Source organism: Anabas testudineus, chromosome 24 (genome assembly GCF_900324465.2).
Source record: "Anabas testudineus chromosome 24, fAnaTes1.2, whole genome shotgun sequence".
Taxonomy (NCBI): domain Eukaryota; kingdom Metazoa; phylum Chordata; class Actinopteri; order Anabantiformes; family Anabantidae; genus Anabas; species Anabas testudineus.
This window is the reverse complement of record NC_046632.1, coordinates 19117626-19141371: the sequence shown is the minus strand read 5'-3', so window position 1 is coordinate 19141371 and position 23746 is coordinate 19117626. Positions and strand designations below refer to the sequence as shown.

Sequence of the window (23746 nt, the reverse complement as noted above, 5' to 3'; positions counted from 1 at the left end):
ACTCTGTGTTTGTTCCTTTGTTTTATTCTTTAGTTTTTATTGTGATCTTATTTATTATTCATTGTTTTAAGTATCGCCTTAACTGCTTGTTTTTCTTTCGACTACCTCTGTACAGCACTTTGCTCAGCCAAGGCTGTTTTTCAAGGGCTTTATAAATAAAGTTGAGTTGAGTGGAGTTGAATCTGTGTCTAACGTGATGAAACACAGAGCGACCTGCTGGAGTGATTTGGAGTTCGTAGCTGCTCTTGAGGTTTTATACAGGATCTACTTTAACATGTCCTTTCATAGAGCTGCCTTATAATACTGACTACTATAATACTGACTACTATAATACTGACTACTATAATACTGTCTACTATAATACTGTCTACTATAATACTGACTACTATAATACTGACTACTATAATACTGACTACTATAATACTGTCTACTATAATACTGACTACTATAATACTGTCTACTATAATACTGACTACTATAATACTGACTACTATAATACTGACTACTATAATACTGTCTACTATAATACTGACTACTATAATACGGTCTACTATAATACTGACTACTATAATACTGTCTACTATAATACTGACTACTATAATACTGACTACTATAATACTGTCTACTATAATACTGACTACTATAATACTGTCTACTATAATACTGTCTACTATAATACTGACTACTATAATACTGACTATTATAATACTCTCTACTATAATACTGACTACTATAATACGGTCTACTATAATACTGTCTACTATAATACTGACTACTATAATACTGTCTACTATAATACTGACTATTATAATACTGTCTACTATAATACTGACTACTATAATACGGTCTACTATAATACTGACTACTATAATACGGTCTACTATAATACTGTCTACTATAATACTGACTACTATAATACTGTCTACTATAATACTGACTATTATAATACTCTCTACTATAATACTGACTACTATAATACTGTCTACTATAATACTGTCTATTATAATACTGATTACTATAATACTGTCTACTATAATACTGACTACTACAAGACTGATTACTATAATAATACTAATATAATAGTAATAATACTATAAAATATAATAATAATATATAAACTGATCAACATGTCTCAGTCACACACACACACACACACACACACAGCCTGTGTTTCACAGCTTGAACTGAGAGCTGCTTCAATCTGTCAGTCGTGGTTCTTGGAAACAGCAGCAGAGTGAGAGCTCTCGCCGCCCTCCTGTCCTCTCTGTGTCTCCGCCCCCCCGGTGCCGTTTCCTCAGGTGGTTGCAACAGCAGCAGGGGGGGGGGGGCGGAGGAATGTGACGGGCTGCGGGTGAACTGCTCCGGACCTCACCCTGCGGAACTAATCATGGGAAGGAACGGTCGTAGTCTGACTGGGAGCGGAATAAAACTCTGATTTAATGCAGCAGCGATGAGGACGCAGGAGACGATCTTCGGTGTGTGTCTGTGAGCGTCCGTCCAGGTGTCCTACCAGGTGTCCTACCAGGTGTCCTACCTGTGCGGCTGTCCTACCTGTGCTCTGTAGGTGTCCACGTTTCTCTGCTGTGGGACAGTTTGAGTCGAGCTCACGATGCCGGAGCAGATCAGTGTGAGCGAGTTCATCGCGGAGACCAATGAGGACTACAAAGCCCCCACCACGTCCAGCTTCACCACTCGGATGTCCCACTGCAGGAACGCGGTGGCAGCTCTGGAGGAGGTGAGAGACACACGCACACGCACACGCACACTGATCTGAACCTCCTGTGATTCAATAATAATCGTTAAAGTTCAACCTGCACGTTCTCTGTGTGCTGTACGCGTGCGCGAGAACCTACAGGATCCGTACACTCAGCTCAGCGTGCGTGTGCGTGTGCGTGTCGCAGAAAGAGGAACAGACACTCACACACTTCCGGGTGGTGTAAGACTTCCTGCTCCACATGTTGTCAGATACACTGATGATCCAGCACCTCGGTCACACAGCGCGGGGTCAAAGGTCAAAGGTTGGCACAGAAACACATTCTGAACAGAGTCGGATTCCAAACCGTCCTCCCTGTTTCCCACTTCTGCTCTGTCAGGGGTTTTAGGGAAACCTCCAGGAGGTCCTGGTCCCGGTCCCGGTCCCGGTCCTGGTCCCGGTCCTGGTCCTGGCCCTGGTCCTGGTCCTGGTCCTGGCCCTGGTCCTGGTCCTGGTCCTGGCCCTGGTCCTGGTCCTGGTCCTGGTCCTGGTGAGGTTTTAAGGGCCCCTAAATCACTTAGTAAAATAAAGTTTCATAAAGTTTACCACAACCCTAACCCTTTTCTATTTTCTATTTTTCTATTTTCTATTTTTCTATTTTTCTAATTTTTTATTTTTCTATTTTTTTATTTTTCTATTTTTGAATTTTTTTATTTTTCTATTTTTCTATTTTCTATTTTTCTATTTTTCTATTTTTTTATTTTTCTATTTTCTATTTTTCTATTTTCTATTTTTTCAATTTTTTTATTTTTCTATTTTCTATTTTTCTATTTTTTTATTTTTCGATTTTCTATTTTTCTATTTTTCTATTTTCTATTTTTTCTATTTTTTCTATTTTTCTATTTTTTTTATTTTTCTATTTTTCTATTTTCTATTTTCTATTTTTTCTATTTTTCTATTTTTTTATTTTTCTATTTTTCTATTTTTTTTATTTTTCTATTTTTCTATTTTTTTCGAAGAACCGAGACCACGTTAGACTTTAAGGTTTTAGAAAAGATTACTAGGAGCTAAACTGTGGCTCAAGTCCTAAATACAGAAGAACTCTGAAGTGTACAACGACTACTTCGTACTTATCACACAGTACTTGAGTAAAGGTACTAAGTTACTCGCCGACTTACAAAATAAAAGCTCAGGAGTCAGACAAACTTCGTCGTGCTTCCACAGTTTGTCACGTGTCTCTGTGTCTTCATTCAGTTTCCGACTCTGCACGACTTTGTTCTTCTCGTCTCTGATCGTGGTTTATGACTCTGGACGTCCTGCAGAATCTAGTTGGACGTGACTCAGTGTAAAAAGCCTTAAATCCACTGAACTGTGTCTGTGGATAAAACTGGTTTGAATTTTTATCTTTGTGTTTTCAAAAATGTGAAACTGTGTTGTCTTCCTGCCCCCGTTGCATGCTGGGACGTTCTCGACCAGGAGACCCGGGGCGATTACAGAGCCTCTCCCGTCTGATCGAGTCCCAACAAGACCCGTCTCACCTCGTCTCTCCCCCTCGTCTCATTTATCGCTTCTCTATCTCCAACAACCCAAAACAAAAACAAAGTGCTTTACAGGAAAGACACGTCTGATGTAATGAGACGCGTTATTACATATTTATGACATAAATCAAAAAAGGAAACATTATAAAGTACTAAGTAAAAAATACAGAATAATTAGAACTAGATACAATCAGATATAATGAGATATAATGATTAGATATAATTAGCCCCCCCCCAGCCGGTGATATAACCTGTTTCCTTTTATTTACTCAGACAAAAGCTGTTTATTAGTTTGATTAAAGTGACGAAGCTGTTTCCAGCTCCTGTTTGATCCTGAAGTGAGAAAAAGATTTTTAGATTTTAATGTTTTAATATTTTCTACGTGTCTCCTCAGAGAAAACAACTTCACACTGAATCTAAAAATATCTGTGTTGACGTGTGACTGAGGAGCGAGTCTGTTGAATCTTCTGCACGATAACTACGTCCTGTAGTTTATAATACACCTGCACACACCTGTCGCGGGTTCTGAACCCTGACCGGACCTCAGACTCTGTTCTCAGGAAGTCAAATAGTAACCGAGCCTCATTTTCTCTGACTGAGTCACCGAGCTGAGACTCGGCTGATAGAGCAGGTGTTGCTGAGCGGAGTGATCTAACAGCCTGGATTCCTGAAACTGGTCCAGGTGACTTAGTTTTCAAGGTTCACGTGTACAGTGAACGCTCACTGCTGTAACCTGAACCCAGAACACTACATGTGCAAATGTCACTGGCTGATCGTGTCTCTCAAAAGCTGTTTGCTTTAGGCTTTAAATAAACTCACCTGGATTTTACAAGAGTGGAAATCAAATCTGAGCAAACTCAGAGCCGCTGAGCCTCATGGGTACTGTAGTCTTCAGAGTCACTACACATTTGAAATTGAATGTTGTGTAACAGGTTCAGGGAGCTTCACTGAACGACCCCCACCCCCCAGTGAGGAAAGGGTTAATGAGCATCTCGTCACAGAGCACAGAGGACGTTAGTGAAACACAACCCACAGAGGACAAAGTAAAAACCAACACGTCTCTAAAAACGCACAGCGCCGACGCTCTGCTGCGCAGGGTTATATTTAATCAGCCCAGGGTCGTCGGACTGGACTGTTCAGGGTTAGAGCACCTCACAACGTTTCAATGGGGGTTGTTCTTGGGTTATTAACATGTTTCAGGGTCCTTGAAAGATTCCTAAGGTTCTACAAGGACCCACAAGGTTTTAATGCTCCTTAAAGCATTTTCAGCAGTTGGTTCTGTGGGTCCCTGAGGAGGCTGAACCAGAAGAGTTGTAAGATTATTGACGGTGTTACAGACGTTCTTAAAGTCCCACGGCCTGTGAGGAGGTTTTACTGATCCATCATCCGCTGTTTAAAATGTTTGGAGAACTCCTTGAAATACGTCTGTGGTTCTTTAGGAGGTTCCAAGTGTCCATGAAGAGGTTAAAAAGAGGATTTTGAGGAGGATCTGAGGATGTTTAGAGTCCATCTGTGGGCCATGGATGATGGATGTGTGGTGTTAGAGCTGAAATACAGCAACTGCTGGGGAACTGGTTTCCAGCACGTTAAAGTTAATCTTGTTAATTTGACTTTAAACATTTCACAGTGAACCAACAGAAACTGTTTCACTGATGCTGATGGGTCGAGGTTTCTGTCCTGACTCTATTTGTCCTCCTCAGGTTCTGGACGTGGATCGGTCAGTGCTGCACAAAATCAAGAAGTCGGTGAAGGCTATCAACGCGTCTGGTCTGGGTGAGTGACACAGTTTCACCTCAGTGTGTGTAAAAATACCACTGCTGCTCACCACCAAACCTCTTCCTGTCTGCTGACATGCAAACCGTCCAAAGCGAATCCTTTAAGACTTTTTAACTTTTATTGTACAAATTGAAAGTTGCAGCGACGGAACATGAAGGTTCTTTTAAACCACGTCAAGCCTTCTCTCCACAGACTCTGCTGTCTGATGGTCCAAAAGTGAAATAATAGAGTAAATTTAAAGACAATAAATGAAAGGAGACTCTTCACATGTCGCCATGCTGAGTAAAACCAATGATCAAATAAAAAAATCCTTCAAATGTCTTAAAATGTCACGTTGATAAAGCACACAGCTGAAACAGCCGAGTGGGTTGAGCAGCTTTATTCTCTAAAGTCAGTCGCACATTTCTGCATTTACTGCTTCACTAACGAACAGGAACTCACAGAGTGATACATCTTCACTCTTCTTCCAGTTCTTCTTTCATTCAGATCATGTCACTGAAGAAAAACATATGTTTGAACCACAAAATGGACCAAGAAGAGAAATAGGTGTAAATAAGGATAGATAGATCATATACATTATTTAATGAAGAATTAGAATCAGCGAATAAAGAACTTGGGATGAAGCCAGAAAACGATGATGAACGATAAAATGTCTCATTTCTCTAATGGAAAGTTTGCGTTGAGTTTACATGTTCTCTTGTCCTGGAGATTGAATTTTTCGTTTCCATTATTTATTTATTCTTTCTCTGTTGTGAACTCTCACACAGACAGACGTAGACGTCACTGTAGACATTGATTCTGATAAGTTAGGGCTCAACACTGAAACTAGAAACATACTTCTCATCTGCCTCAATTATTACTTAGAAACTTGTTTGAGTTCAAATGTTTTTTGTCCGATCAACCGTTAAACCCGTCGAGGACGACACCCCCCAGCATCTCTGAGGTTTTATTTACTATACTATAAGTTTTATTTCCTCTGCAGAATATTTCAGCTGCACTGAAAGTCAGCTGATGGTGCGTTCAGTGTCAGGGAGGTTGGTGGGTTTGTGTTCAGACACGAGGTTTCTCACCTCCAAACATTCCAGTCATGCCGCTCTCCTGTCCCAGCATGCCGAGGGAGAGGTGCCCACCTCCAAGACCTATCCTGCCTGTGAGTCTGATAGCAAACACGAGAGCAGAGAGAGACGGAAAGAAAAAAGCTTCAGATTTATTAGTTTTGTTAGTAGAAATAAAAAATGCTGCCGTAAATGTAGAACGTGAAGTGTAAAATAGACGAGACAGGGAAAACTCAAGAAAGGTAATGAAGCCTGTACTTAAATAACCTTTAGTAAATGTGTTGAAGCTGCAGCAGCTTTGAGTGTTAAAGTAAAGAGAAACAGGGAAGCAGAACATTATTCAGCGCTTCTGTCCGTGAAGAGGAAACAACGACTTTCAGTTTGTGCAGCTTTATGTTGCTGAAGGTGTGATTCTGCTGCAGAATCAAGTTAGCAGAGAAGCAACAGTTTATGAGGCATGTTTTTCTCAGTAAGATCATCCCCACTAACACTTTTAAACACACATCAACTGTCATTAGGCTACAGAATAAAACGTGAAAGTCTGTTGAACAGAAGTTCCCAAAACGACCCACTTCTGGTATTTAATGGTCGATGAAAAAAACGTGAGGGAACAGGAAGTGCTGAAATGCTCATTTCTGAGTTTTGACAGCACTTTTTACTAAATGATGATTTAAATAAGTTGGAGTCATTTCTTCAAACAGCTGCTTCCGCTGGCTTTTATCAAAGATCTGGAGGCCGTGATGCATTTAGAAGAACTAAAAATCTGCAGCAGAGTGAGACCTCTCTGTTGCCATGTCCCAGGTTTCCAGTGCAACAGTTTGATGTGCTGTGGTCGGTGTGGTGAGAGGGAAAGTGAAAGTGATGCTGAGGACAGAGACACAGAGGACCTGTCTCTGTCTCAGGAAGCTGCAGTTTAATGAGCTGGAAATTGAACTGTGCTTTGTTTAGTCAAAGGTTCCCTGACACTTAATAAACTGATTCTCTTATTCTGGATCATCATCAGAACCCTGACGTCTGTTCTCAGACGTTGACCAAACAGTTGCACATAAAGTTTTTTCTGTGTTGCAGCTCATGTGGAAAACGAGGAGCAGTACATCCAGTCCATGGATAAGTTTGGGGAGAACTGTCTCTCCAGAGACGACGTCGAGGTCGGATCTGCCTTCCACAATTTTGCTCTTTTCACCAAAGAGCTGACGGCGCTGTTCAAAAACCTGGTGAGGGGCTGAGGTCTCAGCACGAAGCGTCTGAACTTCACTGTTCACTGTTCTGATCACTGTGACTGACGTGTGGACATGTTGGTTTCTGCTCTAACACGACTTCCTGTTTGCAGATGCAGAACATGAACAACATCATCACCTTCCCTCTGGACAGTCTGCTGAAGGGAGACCTGAAAGGAGTGAAAGGGGTTCGTATTTCAGTTTCCTCTCTGAGCCAGTTTCAGACTGCTGCACAGAACTGAACCCTGGTGGACTGGAAGAAATCTTACGTTTCATGACTGAAAATAGAAACTAGCTTCACTTTACCGTGACAGCAACACAGCTAATAATCAGTTTCAGTATTTATCCAGTCCAAGTATTTATTATCCAAGTTCATACCTGGAAATGTTTCCTGCTTGAGTCACAGGTCGAAGTCCTCCCGTCTGTGTTTGTTGTTGTGAATCAGTCCTGCGACGTGATTGGTCGCAGCTCACGCTAATTATGTGACGTCTCTGCCTCCTTCAGGACCTGAAGAAGCCGTTTGACAAAGCCTGGAAGGATTATGAGACTAAACTGTAAATGAATTCATTTAATTTAATAATATAATGTTTATACGAACAGAAAAAGTGTTTCAGTGAATTAATTTGCTTCTGTTTCGACCTCAGAGCGAAGATTGAAAAGGAGAAGCGGGAGCACGCGAAGCAGCACGGGATGATTCGAACAGAGTTCAGCGGAGGAGAAATCGCAGAGGAGATGGAGAAGGAGAGACGAATGTTCCAGCTGCAGATGTGTGAGGTGTCGAATTCTTCTTGATTAGGTTCACTAGTTTCAAAGTGTAAAGCTCAGAGGTTGGAGATGGAGATCATTTCCCTTCTGTCCCGTCTCTCTCTGCAGTATCTCGTCAAAGTGAACGAAATCAAAGTGAAGAAAGGCGTCGACTTCCTCCAGAACCTCGTCAAGTATTTCCACGCTCAGTGCAAGTAAATCTCCACTCTAAGTTCAGCTGGTACACACACACACAGTGCTCCTTTATTCTGGTACAGAGATAAAAGTGTTTACTCATGTCTGTTCAGTTTTTTCCAGGATGGGCTGAAGGCTGTGGAGAGTCTGAAACCCTTCATCGAGAAGCTGGCTACAGACCTGACGGCGGTGAGGAGGAGATTACCGACGTTAGACTGATGGAACTGTGTCAGATGAATGTTTAACTGTAACTGTGATAAACCTCATTTCTATTGATCAGGTTAAACAGACTCAGGATGGAGAGAGGAAGCAGCTGATTCAGCTCCGAGACGTCCTGAAGGCTTCGCTGCAGTCGGAGCAGAAAGAGGTGAGAAACTCATCCGTGTGTTAAACAGCTGATCATGAATCCAGTTGAGTCCAGTCCAAGGGACGAGTCCTTCACACTGAAGGTCCCTGTTCTGCGTGTGCTGCTGTTCACAGGACTCGCAGGCGAAGCAGAACGCAGGTTACAGCCTCCATCAGCTGCAGGGGAACAAGGCCTACGGCACCGAGCGCACCGGATTCCTCTACAAGAAAAGTGAGGGGTGAGTGACCTTTCTGGAGCGTCCGCTCCTTTGACCCGAACATGTCGTAAACACGGATCTCTGTGAACCGATGTGTCTCATTCTCAGCCTGAGGAAGGTGTGGCAGAAGAGGAAGTGCTCAGTGAGGAACGGTTTCCTCACGATCTGCCACGGCACGGTAAGACGGCAGAACCTCCAAACCGACGCCTCCATCTGGGTTTATTTCCTCCCTGGTTTCATTTGTCTCACCTTCCTCCCTGCTCGTTGTCTCGCAGCCCAACAGACCTCCAGCCAAACTCAACCTACTCACCTGCCAGGTGAAGAGGAATCCGGATGAGAAGAAGAGCTTCGACCTGTTCTCACGTAAGCTGCGGTCGCGTCCCGCCCATGTCGTATTGTCTTACTGTCTGGTTTATCTAACGTCTGATTCCCTCCCTCAGATGACAGAACGTATCACTTCCAGGCCGAGGATGAAGGCGAGTGTCAGATGTAAGTATTCCCGCCCTGTGACCTCTGACCTCTGTGTTCTCTGACCTGGTCTGATGTTGTGGTGTGTGTGCAGCTGGGTGTCGGTGCTGCAGAACAGTAAGGAGGAGGTTCTGAACATGGCGTTCAAAGGAGAACAGGACGAAGGAGAGAACAACATCATCCAGGAGCTGACTAAGGCCATCGTAGGAGAGGTGAAGAGGATGAGCGGCAACGACAGCTGCTGCGACTGTGGAGCTCCTGGTCAGTACTACTACTACTACTGATAGTACTAGTACTACTACTAATATAATACATATATATATATATATATATATATATATATATATATATATATATATATATATATATATATATATATATATATACATAAGAACTCGTTAAGATCTCGTCAACCGTTTGTTAACGACTCGAAAGCTCGTTAACAGCTCATTAGCATATTTATGAACCTGGATCCGAGCCACAGCTGCAGTGACTCACTCCAGCTTCGTCTTGGGGGTTATGGATTATCACAGTCCACCTAATGTGAATCTGGAATATTCACCGCTCTTCTACTACTGTTAACCTGTAGCAACGTTTTATACAGCTGCAGCCTGGGTCTGTTATTAGAACTGGATCCCAGAGTCCAGCTTCTGCCAACAGTTTTACAGACGTCAGAGGTCCGTGTAGATGTCAGTATGTAACCATCCTGTCTCTTGTCCTGTCAGGTCCCACGTGGCTGTCCACCAACCTGGGGGTCCTGATCTGCATTGAGTGCTCAGGCATACACAGGGAAATGGGGGTCCACTACTCCAGGATCCAGAGTCTTGACCTGGACGTCCTTGGAACCTCAGAGCTCCTGGTGAGTCCACGTCGCTGTTAATTTGTATCTTTCTGTCCTTGATTATTTTTTCATAATAGTGGAAATAAAATGTCAAAGATTTTACGAATTGCATCAAAATATTCAGAGAAAGAAAATATTTAAGGAACAAAGTGAAAAATGAATGTTATATTAAAATTATATATTATATTAAAATTATATATATTAATTATATATATATATTAATGTAAAATATGTATTTTTATTTTTAAAAAGCCCCATGAGAAAGTCTTTCTACTATTGAGAAAAGACATAAGCAGGATGTAAAGTACACGTACCACGTGTAGGATAGTGTAGTATGTATATGCATGAAGTACACGTGTACCACGTGTAGTATAGTGTAGTATGTATATGCATGAAGTACACGTGTACCACGTGTAGGATAGTGTAGTATGTATATGCATGAAGTACACGTGTACCACGTGTAGGATAGTGTAGTATGTATATGCATGAAGTACACGTGTACCACGTGTAGGATAGTGCAGTATGTATATGCATGAAGTACACGTGTACCATGTGTAGTATAGTGCAGTATGTATATGCATGAAGTACACGTGTACCACGTGTAGGATAGTGTAGTATGTATATGCATGAAGTACACGTGTACCACGTGTAGTATAGTGTAGTATGTATATGCATGAAGTACACGTGTACCACGTGTAGGATAGTGTAGTATGTATATGCATGAAGTACACGTGTACCACGTGTAGGATAGTGTAGTATGTATATGCATGAAGTACACGTGTACCACGTGTAGGATAGTGTAGTATGTATATGCAGGATGTGATGAGTTCGCCTAATACATCCCTGTTGTGCATCTGTTGTGTTTTAGTTGGCGAAGAACGTGGGAAACTCCAGCTTCAACGAGATCATGGAGGCGGCTCTGTCCGAGCTGGATGTAACCAAACCTGATCCAAGCAGCGACATGTGAGTGATGCACTGATTTACAGAAAGACGTACTAACCACGGTTGTTACGAGAAAGTTTTGTTTTTATGCATTTCTGTAAAAACTAATAAAATCCAACCAGAATAACATCCACATAAAATGATGAGGACTCCGTCTGTCTGCAGGCAGACGAGGAAAGACTACATCACAGCCAAGTACACTGAGAAGCGCTTTGCTGAGCGACTTTGTGACGATGCTGTGTCCAGGATGCAGGCTTTGTATGAGGCCATTAGGAACAGGGACATCCTGTCTCTGATCCAGGTCTTTGCTGAAGGGGTGGACCTGATGGAGGTCGTCCCACAGCCCAAAGAACACGTAGGACTCGCAGATTATTTCTGACTGATACTGTGTCTGTACTGTGATTTGATGAGCTGAATGTCTTTGTGGTCTCTGGGTTGACTGTAATGGGTTTACGCCTTTAATGAAGTCTGTTGGTGTCTGTCAGGAACCTGGAGAGACGGTGCTCCACCTGGCCGTCCGTATGGTCGACAGAAACTCCCTCCACATTGTTGACTTTCTCGCCCAAAACAGGTAACGACTGAACTGCTAATGTTTTAATTGTGACTTTGTCTTACGACAGTATCTTGACCTGCCTTTGTGTCCGTCAGTGCTAATCTGGACAAGCAGACTGCTAAAGGGAACACAGCGCTGCATTACTGCTGCCTGACGGACAACAGCGAGTGTCTCAAACTGCTGCTGAGAGGAAAAGCTTCAGTGTCCATCAGTAAGAAATCAGACAAGTGTTTAGAGACCACAGCAGACTTGAAACGCTTCCTTTGACCAGTGATTTGTCTCCACAGCAAACGAAGCAGGAGAGACGCCGCTGGACATCGCCAAACGTCTCCGACACACTCAGTGTGAAGAGCTGGTAAGAAGACGGATCAGAGCAACTGTTGCTGTTGAACGATCCGGACGTCGAGAGATTGTTTCATTAAATATTTGCTGTGTGTGTTTCAGTTGACTCAGGCTCAGACGGGAAAGTTCAACGTCCACGTTCACGTCGAGTACGAGTGGCGTCTCCAAAACGAGGACCTGGATGAGAGCGACGAGGAGATGGAGGACAAGGTCAACTGGTGTATCTTCTGCTACTGTAAACCGCATGTAGAAGTGTTCTGGGTCTGTAACAGTCCGGTGTCTACATGTTCTCCTGCAGCCTATACCTGTCCGCCGCGAGGAGCGTCCGGTCAGCTGCTTCATGCCAGGCAGCGGCCCCATGCTGCCCAACCTGGCAACGGTGGCCCACGATGCTGCCAGCCTGGCGCGCGACAAACAGAGGTCGCAGGTCACCAGCATGATGATAAGCAACGAGACGTACGGCACCATGTTGGACCTCAACCTGCTGCCACCGGGACCAACACCCCCGCTTCCCCCCAGAGCTCCCAACAGAGGTCAGAGAATGGGTGTTTTGGAGAATGGGTCCAGTTTGTGTCTCAGATCCTCAGCTGTCTCAGCAGGGGCTGAGTAAACTAGGGTCTGGTCCAGCTTGTGTTTATTAGACACCAAAACCAGCCCAAAGGTTGAGTCACAAAGAGAACTGTAGGTCTGATCAGCAACTGATCCTGAAGAGAGTTATGTTTCCATTCAATTAATAACCAGAAAAAGTCCTGAATGTCTTAGAATTCAGTTTCCCTGGCCTGAAAGACTTGAATTCAAACCCCTGCTGAGGTGTGTGGTTTTGTTTTGTTGCAGGACCAGGACCCAGTAAACCCAGTGCCGTAGAAACTGTAGGAAGACAGCGGTCGTCTTCTGACCCCCCCATTCCTCAAACCCCTGAGAGGAACTCGTCCATATACGGTGAGTGTCACTTCCTGTCAGCACAAGCAGCTCCGGACGGAACAGGATCCGACGGAGACTTCACTGTGGAGGATTTGTCCAGGTCGCACTGATCTAAATCAGACCTCTCGCCTTCTCCCAGTGCTCCCAGCTGTTCCTCCTGCCCCAGTGAACAAGAGGCCCAATGTGCCGGAGACGAAGCCTGTGTCAGCCAAGAACACCCCCCTCCCTCCTCTGCCAACAGGTCTGTCCTCTATGCCCCCAGTCCCTCCAGGACCTCCACCACCACCACCCACGTACAAAGCTCTATTCCTTCCCCTACCCATCCCTGGACAGAACAACAAACCTCCAGGACCACCGGGACAACCGGGACTAACAAGACCACCAGGCCCAGCGGGGCCATCATTACAACCAGGACTAGCAAGACCACCAGGCCCAGCGGGACCACTGGAACAACCAGGACTACAAAGGCCACTGGGACCACTGGGACTATCAGGGCCACCTGCACCCAAGTCCCCCACATCTCCCACTGGGTAAATACTACACTGTAAAGGACAGTAATGTGCTCTGAAGTGGACTTGGGTACTGGTCTGATTTAGTGGTCTAACAACAACGTTTTTTTACTGATTCAGATCAGTCACAGATCCTCCTCTGAGACCTCGTGTCAGGACCGGATCTGTAAACAAACAAGGTCCACACACACACACACACCCTAACCCTAACCATCACTACTAACTGACACACCCTAACCCTAACCATCACTACTAACTGACTAACCCTAACCATCACTACTAACTGACACACCCTAACCATCACTACTAACTGACACACCCTAACCCTAACCATCACTACTAACTGACACACCCTAACCATCACTACTAACTGACACACCCTAACCATCACTACTAACTGACACACCCTAACCATCACTACTAACTGACACACCCTAACCATCACTACTAACTGACACACCCTAACTATCACTACTAACTGACACACCCTAACCCTAACCATCACTACTAACTGACACACCCTAACTATCACTACTAACTGACACACCCTAACCCTAACCATCACTACTAACTGACTAACCCTAACCATCACTACTAACTGACACACCCTAACCATCACTACTAACTGACACACCCTAACCATCACTACTAACTGACTAACCCTAACCATCACTACTAACTGACTAACCCTAACCATCACTACTAACTGACACACCCTAACCCTAACCATCACTACTAACTGACACACCCTAACCATCACTACTAACTGACACACCCTAACCATCACTACTAACTGACACACCCTAACCATCACTACTAACTGACACACCCTAACCATCACTACTAACTGACACACCCTAACTATCACTACTAACTGACACACCCTAACCCTAACCATCACTACTAACTGACACACCCTAACCATCACTACTAACTGACACACCCTAACCATCACTACTAACTGACACACCCTAACCATCACTACTAACTGACACACCCTAACCCTAACCATCACTACTAACTGACACACCCTAACCCTAACCATCACTACTAACTGACACACCCTAACCATCACTACTAACTGACACACCCTAACCCTAACCATCACTACTAACTGACACACCCTAACCCTAACCATCACTACTAACTGACACACCCTAACCATCACTACTAACTGACTAACCCTAACCATCACTACTAACTGACACACCCTAACCATCACTACTAACTGACACACCCTAACCCTAACCATCACTACTAACTGACACACCCTAACCATCACATGACCTTCACCTAAACAGGTGTATCAGGACAGAAAGGTTACAACTCTGTCACGTAATCCTGAAAATCTGTTTTCTTTTCTGTAGGTTCTCAGTCCAGATCCCCACAAACTCCAGGTCCTCCAACGCCCAAACCCAGAGCCACCTTTTCTGTAAGTCCACAAACAGTGTTTTAAAGGAACAGTTCACCAAAACCTCCAGTTTAATACTTGTTCTCATTCTTGTTGTCTTGAACTCCACACAAAGAACCATTTTCATCTTCTCCTGAATTTCCTGTTTGTACGAGTCTGATTCTCTGGGTTAACAGCTTTTTATTTATTTTCTGACTGCTTGTGGCCAAATATAAATATAAATATAAATATGTCCAGAAGCAGAAGCCTCAGAGAGTGAAGGCCATCTACAACTGTTCAGCCGATAACCCAGACGAGCTGACGTTCACCGAGGGGGAGGTCATCGTGGTGGAGGGGGAGGAGGACAGCGAGTGGTGGGTGAGTGACACAGTTTCTTTTCTGTTTCTGACAGATCTGGGTCTGTGTTTGGTCGTGGGCAAAAAAACATTTGGATTTCGCTGTTTCAGATCGGTCACGTCGAGGGCGAGCCGACCAGACGAGGAGTGTTTCCCGTCACTTTTGTTCACTTCATCACCGAGTGACGTCGGATAAAAGACTCCGCTGCTGCTCCACAACCCTTTTAGGTTCTGACCTGTGATGTCTGAGCTGGATCCTGCAGGATCCTTTTTGTTGCTCCGTCTTGACAAACTCCTTGTTTTTGTCCGTGTTGTGTTGAAACTCACAGAACTTTATTTTAATTTCCAGAAGATCCCTTACGTGTCAGACTGAATTTTGGGGAACGTGTTGTTATCATCAGCAGGACTGGGAACATCTGTCCACACAGACTGTACCGTGTTGTTCGACAGAGCTCAGTGATACAACCGGTGCAGTGTTACAGCAGTGAAACCCTCCAATCTGTGTTTTCTGTTCCTATAGGTAGAAGTGATTATTTTTATTATTTTAACTCGTCGGTTGAAGGGAAACTGTCTCTGTTTGTATGAGCTCTTTAACTGGGGGGTAAAATATGAACTCCCACTTTAATTACTGTGTTCCCAATGTTCTCAGTGCCAATAAAACTCAGTTACTTTTTAACATACAGTAACAATGTCAGTCATTTTGTTGAACTGCTCTACTTTTTTTTTTTTTTACATTTCCTTGTTTTTCGTGCTTTTTCTTCACTTATTGCTTCATTTAATTCCTCCTCACATCTTCTTTGTACTTTTTTTGTTTCCTTCTGCATTTGTGTCTTGAAACATTCAGTTTGTTTCAGACAAAATGAAGAAAAACAGATGATCTGATGAAATAGAGAAACTGCAGCCAAACATGAGCTACTACAGAAATGGAAAGGAAAATTTTGAAGTTTATGTTTTTAATATGAAAAGTGTGGCCACATTAATGGCTTATGTATTATCATGATATCATATTAGGGAATAACTACTGATTTGAATTAAAAATAGTTATAAAAAACAAAACAGGTGGGTGGAGGTGACATTCGTCTGCGTCTAATTGATGATTAAGACATGTATATTTATATATTTACTATATCATTTATAATGTTACTAATAACATGTTAGTTATTATCAGTTGCAGTTCTAGAATTTCATCCTTAGAGGGTCTTAGCCCTCACTACTGTATAATATCATTACTAATGTTCATTTCCTGTAGCATGTTAATGGGGAATTCCATTATGTATTAGCATCAAGCTAATAGGCTGGTTTTTAGCACATCATGGCATGATTTCATTTGACTAATATAGGAAACATGTCAAACTGTTGTAGATATTAAATATGCTGTCAATTTTAATATAGTTGATTTATATAACTTTTCTCTTTTGTAGGTTAGTTTTACAGTGTTTTTTATTTAGGAGGCAAATAAACAGCCTGAACAAGCAGCTAGCGTCTCACATGTGAGAAACTGTTTATCTTATCTCTATCTTATCACTATATTAAACTGGAGTAAGCAAAAAAATAAATCTACTAATAAATCTCTAAATCTACATGTCCTGCATTTCATTTTTATTTTAAAAAGTAAAAATCATTTTACCAGCTCTGGCCCCAACCTCTCTCCACCCCTGCAGTATTAAAGTAGTTTCTGTTAGATAACAATTGTTAAAGCTGTAGCAGAGTAATTTCCTAATGATAATAAGTACAATAAAATAAACCAATAGACAAACATTTTTTGTGTTTGTGATTATTTTCCCCTGTTATATATATATATATATATATATATATATATATATATATATATATATATATATATATATATATATATATATATATATATATATATATATATATATATATATATATATATATTACACATATATATATTCTTTTGTTACATTTTTACTTACAAAAATACAAACACAACATGCTGTTGTGTGTAAAAATTAAGATTTAAGTAAATACTTAAATAAAAATAAATATCACATAAACATGTTTCACTTCTCAGTAGAACTTCAGATTTTTATTTACACATTTAAAAAATAAATAATGAAATTGTCTCTCGTTGAAGTACTATAATAAGAACACCATCAGTTGGTTTGATCTTATTTTTATTGTTATTATTTAGATTTTCCAGGCAGGAATGAAAAGATTCAAGTGGAACTAAAGTTGTAACCGCTGTGAGACACGGACAGATTTCTGCGCGGACCGGAGGTAACACAAGAGCAGAGCTAGAGCGTCGCGCGTATTAGCTTGAGTTACCATGAATGAACTAGTATTTGTGTAATATTTGTAATATTCGTCAGGTTGATCAAAGTAAACATGGCAGCTAAACGTAAATCTGATGTAACTGTTCCTGCGGAGGAAAGTGACCAACTGCTCATCCGCCCGCTGTAAGTTTAAACAACTTTTAGTTGAATTAAACCCGCTAAAAACCAAACTATTCACAAACTGACATATTTAGTTTGTATCAGCAAACCTAATGTGCTGCTTTACAATAGCTTCTTTTTAAAATGGAGTTTTTGGTCATTTAATTGCATGTTTGATATGTGCAAATACAATCTGGCAGCAAATCGTTCAGTCTTTGTCTAATGTGTTGGTGACTTTGGTTAATTAATGTTACGAGGTTTAGCTCCAAGTCTAAATGTAAAACCTGGACATGGCTACATTTAGTTGGACATAAAAATGATGTTGTCTCTGTTTGTCTGTGTCCAGAGGAGCAGGACAGGAGGTGGGGAGATCATGCATCATCCTGGAGTTCAAAGGGAGGAAAATCATGGTAACACCATCTCTGTTATGTTGCTCACAGCAGCTGTAAACATCATCGTCAGTCCAGAGTCACATCGGTGTGTTTGTGTTGTCCTGTAGCTGGACTGTGGGATCCATCCTGGTCTGGAGGGAATGGACGCGCTGCCGTACATCGACCTGATCGATCCGGCTGAGATTGACCTGCTGCTCATCAGCCAGTGAGTTCAGAGAGTTTAACTCCGCTGACACACTCTGTACAATCTTTAATTATTTATTGTACTGTGGAAGGAGGTGAATCACAGGATGGATGCGAACCTGAGACTCCCACAAGGAGAGTGGTGATCTTACCACTACACTGTTTACCCGCTATTAGATGATAATTGTCTTACAGAATTATGTTTGGATGTATATTGTTTAAATGAACACGCTGGCCTTGCTCCTTCCTCAGCTTTCACCTGGATCACTGTGGAGCTCTTCCCTGGTTCCTGCAGAAGACCAGCTTCAAAGGACGAACGTTCATGACTCACGCCACCAAGGCCATCTACCGCTGGCTGCTGTCCGACTATGTCAAAGTCAGGTAAGACGTTCCACCTGAGTCTGAGTTACATAATGATGAATTACAGACGGGGAATTTAATCAAAATTAAAGTTTAATAAAATAAAATAAAAACAAATTTCTTAATTATTTATGAATCAGTTTCAGTTCCCAGTGTCCACCTGGACAAAATCTTAGATAAACAAGGCATCATATGTGATATTTTAGTGTGTTGTGTTTTAACAGCGATGTGTGATGTTTGTTGCAGTAACATTTCTGCAGACGACATGCTGTACACAGAGACAGACCTGGAGGAGAGCATGGAGAAAATTGAGACCATCAACTTTCACGAGGTGAAGGATGTTGCTGGCATCAAGTTCTGGTGTTACCACGCCGGACATGTCCTCGGAGCCGCCATGTTCATGATTGAGATTGCTGGTGTCAAGGTAACGGCCACTGGTGACATGAATCATCGTACAGAAAAGTCAGGAGCAAAAATCAAACAAATGCAGCCGATATTCATTGAGCTTTTAAAGTTTGAATTCATTCTCACCTGTACTTACAAATATATGTGTGTGTGTGTGTGTGTGTGTGTGTGTGTGTGTGTGTGTGTGTGTGTGTGTGTGTGTGTATAGTTGTTGTACACAGGAGATTTCTCCCGTCAGGAGGACAGACATCTGATGGCAGCAGAGATTCCCAGTGTCAAACCAGACATCCTCATCACAGTGAGTCCAGAGATTCATCATTTGATCGACTCTCAAGAACCTTTGACCTGCAGCTTAAATCCCATTGGTTGATGTAGATTTAAAAGTTATTACATCGTCTTCTCTCTCTTTGTTTGTCAGGAGTCGACGTATGGGACTCACATACACGAGAAGCGAGAGGAGCGAGAAGCTCGGTTCTGTAACACTGTCCACGACATCGTGAACCGGGAGGGGCGGTGTCTGATTCCCGTCTTCGCTCTGGGACGAGCTCAGGAGCTGCTTCTGATCCTGGGTGAGGTGACCTGACTCTGTCTCCCTCTGTGTCCACATTAGACATAGACAAGTATCCCAGCATGCATTTTATTGATCACAGACAACAAAACTTAAACCCAGTTGTCCTGCAGAATTTCATCTTGAAATGTTTTCAGGTGAATTATAATAATTTAGATTAAAAAGTGTTTTTGTTCAGTGAACATCTACATTGAATCAAAACGTTCTGTGTGCAGACGCAACATGTTGAACACGTGAACGTGTCACAAAAACTCAACTCGACTGCAGATTTATGTTTAAAGACTTTAAAATGCTCCATCAGACACCCAACTTCCCTCTTTGAACTTCTATAGGTTCTATATAAGTGTTCTCTGTGTGTTTGAACCAGATGAGTACTGGCAGAACCACCCAGAACTCCACGACATCCCCATCTACTACGCCTCGTCACTGGCCAGGAAGTGCATGGCTGTCTACCAAACCTACATCAACGCCATGAACGACAAGATCCGGAAGGCGATCAACATCAACAACCCCTTCGTCTTCAAGCACATCAGCAACCTGAAGGTCAGTGACAGGTGCTGTGGAAACACAGGTAGGTTGCTTTTAACCCTGCACACTTGTTTCATGTCCCTGTGTGTTTCAGAGCATGGACCACTTTGACGACATCGGCCCCAGCGTGGTGATGGCGTCTCCTGGTATGATGCAGAGCGGCTTGTCCAGAGAGCTGTTCGAGAGCTGGTGCACCGACAAGAGGAACGGGGTCATCATCGCCGGATACTGTGTGGAGGGAACGCTCGCTAAGGTGAGTTCAGACCAGAGGACCAGGACAAACGCGTCGTAACTTCTGAATCTAGTGTAACGAGGTAAAAAGAGAAAAGACCATGGTTTAATGTACAATTTGTTTCAGCACATCATGACGGAGCCCGATGAGATCAACACCATGTCGGGTCAGAAGCTTCCTCTGAAGATGTCGGTGGACTACATCTCCTTCTCTGCTCACACGGACTACCAGCAGACCAGCGAGTTCATCCGAGCGCTCAAACCTCCGCACGTGGTAATCACATGATCAGCACACACATCTGTCTACATGTGTGCACCATGTTGTCACTATATCAGCTGAAATACTGGAAGAATTAAAGGACAAGTTCACAGTTTTACAAATCGTTCTTAAAGTGAGAGGCTCTAACTTGTTTGATTTATTCTCTCTGAAATTATTTGAGGTCTCTATTTACTGTTTGTTCCATCTTTAGAATTTGTTCAGTTTACTAGTTTTTCTTTCTTTAGTCTTGAACTAGTTCCTGTTCTTTCCCTTTAATATTTCCTGCTTTTAGCTATTTTACATTTTCGGTCGTTTAGATTTTTCACTTTAATCATTTAAAGTATTTAGTGATTTTTGCTGATTGGATGGGAGGCACAGGAGGACGACACTGCATTTCATCCCCTGTCACTTACTTTAGAAACACATTATGAGAACTCTTGTAAAGAATCATTACAGACAAACATGGATCTACACACTGACAGACACACTTGAAAAACTGAACTTGTCCTTTTAAGCCTACATTTTACTATTTCTTCTAAATTTAACACGTGTGGACGTCAGCTCACCTTTCTGCTTTGGTGTCTTCAGATTCTGGTCCACGGGGAGCAGAACGAGATGGCCCGTCTGAAGGCGGCTCTGATCCGTGAGTACGAAGATAACGACGAGGTCCACATCGAAGTCCACAACCCGCGAAACACAGAGGCCGTCACGCTCAACTTTAGAGGAGAGAAACTGGCTAAGGTCTGTCTGAGGCCACAGAGAACTGAGTGTTGGTCCTTTGTGAGGTTATTAACTCCCAGCATGCTCTGCTGCAGGTGATGGGCTCGCTGGCTGACAGGAAGTGTGCTCAAGGTCAGAGGGTCTCTGGGATCCTGGTGAAAAGAAACTTCAACTATCACATCCTGACCCCCTCCGACCTCTCCAGTGAGTAAAACCCGGGATGTTTCTGTTGTTTAACTTTATTAATTAAACCAAAGAACAAAATCACATCAGCAGCAGTAACTGAATCCAGCTCCAAACCAGGGTTACTGTTTCTTCTCCGGTGTGTTCAGACTACACAGATCTGTCGATGGGCACAGTGACGCAGACTCTGGCCATCCCGTATACCGGACCCATCTCCCTGCTGGTCAGTCAGCTGCGGAACCTCGCAGGTGGGTCAACAGCACCATTTAGTGACGAGTCCAGCTCCATTTGAACATATGCTCAGATTTAAGGTTTTAAGTTCCTCACTTTGCTCTGGTAACAGCACAGTAATAAAGACCCAGGAGCGGATCCAAGACCACATATGGAAGTGGACCAGATCTGTTACGATCATAACAACGTGAGCAGAGTCTTTTCATTCATGTGCTTTTTGTTTTCAGGAGACGTGGAGCAAGTAGAGGGAGCTGAGAAAATCACTGTGAGGATCTTCAAGAACATCACTCTGGTGCATGAAGCCGGGATGATTCTGCTGGAGGTCAGAGACACAAACTGTCTGTCTTCAGAGACACAAACTGTCTGTCTTCAGATCAGTGTTTGTGTCTGACTCTGTCTCTGAACGTATGATGTTCTCGTTTCAGTGGATCGCCAACCCGCTCAACGACATGTACGCTGACGCCATCACCACAGTGGTCCTGGAGGTCCAGTCCAACCCCAATGCCCAGAAGTGTCAGTAAACGCAGCACAGCCTCCTGTATTTTGATTCCTGAGATCAACACAAACACTTGTTTAATGATTTGTGTTTGTTTCAGTTCTCGAAGGCAGGAAGGAAACGTTCGACACGGACATGTTTGTAGAGAGATTGGCTCTCATGCTGCAGTGAGTACTGAACCCTTGGTGGACGTTTGTTTTACAGTGCCTCAAGTGCCAGTCGGGTGGAGTCTGTAGAAATACAGCACCAACCAGCAGCGAGATTCAGCTTTAATTAGGTTTCCTGATACTCTCTGAACCTCCACCCACCTGGCACACTTCGCGACACCAAACAAATCTTTTCTAAGAGTGATTAAAAACTGCAGGAACAATATTTTAAAAATACACAAATATCAAACCAAACTTTTTATTAAAAGGTGTTGAGTCTTTGGATTTGGTACTTTTCAAACAAACTGTCGTCTGATAGAAAATACTTTTCTGTTGCAGCGACATGTTCGGGGACGACTGCGTAAATTTCAAAGACAGTAAAAACCTGAGTGTGACGGTGGACGGAGTCGCTGCGGTCATCGACCCAGAGACCAGAGTACGTACGACGTTCTTCGTCTTTGTCCAGCAGCTGATTTCTTACCTGTGAAGTAAACAGAAACCTGGTTTCTAATGAGGGATCAGAGAAACCTGGTTTCTAATGAGGGATCAGAGAAACCTGGTTTCTCTGCCTCCACTTCTACATTTGAAATTTAGGAACTACAAGCAGACCTGTGATGTTAAAAACAGGTTCAGCTACGAGCAGCGTCCTGTGGCTACAGTCTCCGAGCCTTGCTCACAAAATAAGTGAGAGCTGAGTAATCAGATGACTGACCTACTGCATGAGTTTTTACAGTAATCAGATTACTGACCTACTGCATGAGTTTTTACAGTAATCAGATTACTGACCTGCTGCATGAGTGTTTACAGTAATCAGATTACTGACCTACTGCATGAGTTTTTACAGTAATCAGATTACTGACCTACTGCATGAGTTTTTACAGTAATCAGATTACTGACCTGCTGCATGAGTTTTTACAGTAATCAGATTACTGAAGTAGTGGTCTAATGTGTCTGCTGACCTGTGCCCTGTCCTCCAGTCTGTCTCCTGTACAGAAGACGAGTCTCTGAGGGAGATGGTGGAGGTCGCTATGCACCGGCTCTACGACGCCCTCAGCCCCACCTGCTGACGGACCACGCCCACTCTGCGATGTCACCAGAGCACCACTGATGATGTTTATTCTGTTTGTTCCTTATTTGAACTCTTATTAATCTAGTATCACCAGCATGTGAACATGTGACGCAGCTGTAGCCAGATGTGAAGTAAAAACACTTCAACACGTTACAGCTGCTTAAAAACCAGTTGTTAATGTTTAAATGCTGAGTATAAGTGATAAATAAGTGTTACGGCCTCTTTTAACAAAGACAAACTCTTTGTTGGAAACTTGGTTCCAAAGGAATCAGTTGCAGGAGATCAACCAGTTTCAGCTTTTTGTACTTGAATCATTTCATAGTAACATTTTTCTTAATAAAGAAAATAAACATTTGACCAGTGAGAGTTTGTGGTCGAGTCTTAACTGTATTTTAGTGTTTTTAATTATTCTGGGGGTGAAAGAGAGTTTTTCCACTTTTGACTTTAAATTAATTATTTTCAGACTGTTTAATCCA

At 42.8% G+C, this 23746-nt stretch overlaps 2 protein-coding genes across 3 annotated transcripts; both read left to right on the top strand.

Moving 5' to 3' along the window:
- Positions 1-1331: 1331 nt before the first annotated feature.
- Positions 1332-15785, top strand: asap2b (ArfGAP with SH3 domain, ankyrin repeat and PH domain 2b). 2 transcript variants are annotated; one of them, XM_026341085.1, is made up of 28 exons: positions 1332-1735; positions 4932-5004; positions 7131-7276; positions 7393-7467; positions 7784-7833; positions 7924-8053; positions 8153-8238; positions 8332-8407; positions 8499-8585; positions 8699-8802; positions 8890-8959; positions 9057-9144; positions 9222-9270; positions 9344-9510; positions 9975-10108; positions 10959-11053; positions 11198-11387; positions 11518-11603; positions 11681-11796; positions 11873-11940; positions 12030-12137; positions 12226-12460; positions 12762-12866; positions 12988-13378; positions 13478-13536; positions 14725-14789; positions 15009-15125; positions 15215-15785. In XM_026341085.1, exons 1-28 carry the CDS (start codon positions 1610-1612, stop codon positions 15287-15289), a joined length of 3171 nt encoding a protein of 1056 aa, XP_026196870.1. In that variant the 5' UTR covers positions 1332-1609; the 3' UTR covers positions 15290-15785. The 2 variants fall into 2 exon arrangements, with proteins under 2 accessions (XP_026196870.1, XP_026196869.1); XM_026341084.1 differs by having other exon boundaries at positions 15006-15125.
- A 1537-nt stretch (positions 15786-17322) lies between these two features.
- On the top strand, positions 17323-23634 carry cpsf3 (cleavage and polyadenylation specific factor 3). Its single transcript, XM_026340620.1, has 18 exons — positions 17323-17523; positions 17846-17909; positions 17999-18096; positions 18327-18455; positions 18681-18858; positions 19048-19137; positions 19258-19408; positions 19775-19950; positions 20030-20188; positions 20294-20440; positions 21014-21166; positions 21241-21349; positions 21478-21576; positions 21787-21881; positions 21985-22072; positions 22156-22222; positions 22541-22637; positions 23179-23634. Exons 1-18 carry the CDS (start codon positions 17453-17455, stop codon positions 23266-23268), a joined length of 2061 nt encoding a protein of 686 aa, XP_026196405.1. The 5' UTR covers positions 17323-17452; the 3' UTR covers positions 23269-23634.
- The last annotated feature ends 112 nt before the right edge of the window (positions 23635-23746 follow it).

What these genes read in the sequence shown, in the direction of transcription:
- cpsf3 (XM_026340620.1), top strand. Translation starts at nt 17,453, where the DNA reads ATGGCAGCTAAACGTAAATCTGATGTAACTGTTCCTGCGGAGGAAAGT. An exon ending in TCAGCTGCGGAACCTCGCAG is followed by an intron (nt 21,577 to 21,786) that starts GTGGGTCAACAG and finishes TTTTGTTTTCAG; the next exon opens with GAGACGTGGAGCAAGTAGAG. An exon ending in TCATCGACCCAGAGACCAGA is followed by an intron (nt 22,638 to 23,178) that starts GTACGTACGACG and finishes CCTGTCCTCCAG; the next exon opens with TCTGTCTCCTGTACAGAAGA.
- asap2b (XM_026341084.1), top strand. Translation starts at nt 1,610, where the DNA reads ATGCCGGAGCAGATCAGTGTGAGCGAGTTCATCGCGGAGACCAATGAG. An exon ending in CTCTACAAGAAAAGTGAGGG is followed by an intron (nt 8,803 to 8,889) that starts GTGAGTGACCTT and finishes TCTCATTCTCAG; the next exon opens with CCTGAGGAAGGTGTGGCAGA. An exon ending in GACTTTCTCGCCCAAAACAG is followed by an intron (nt 11,604 to 11,680) that starts GTAACGACTGAA and finishes TGTGTCCGTCAG; the next exon opens with TGCTAATCTGGACAAGCAGA.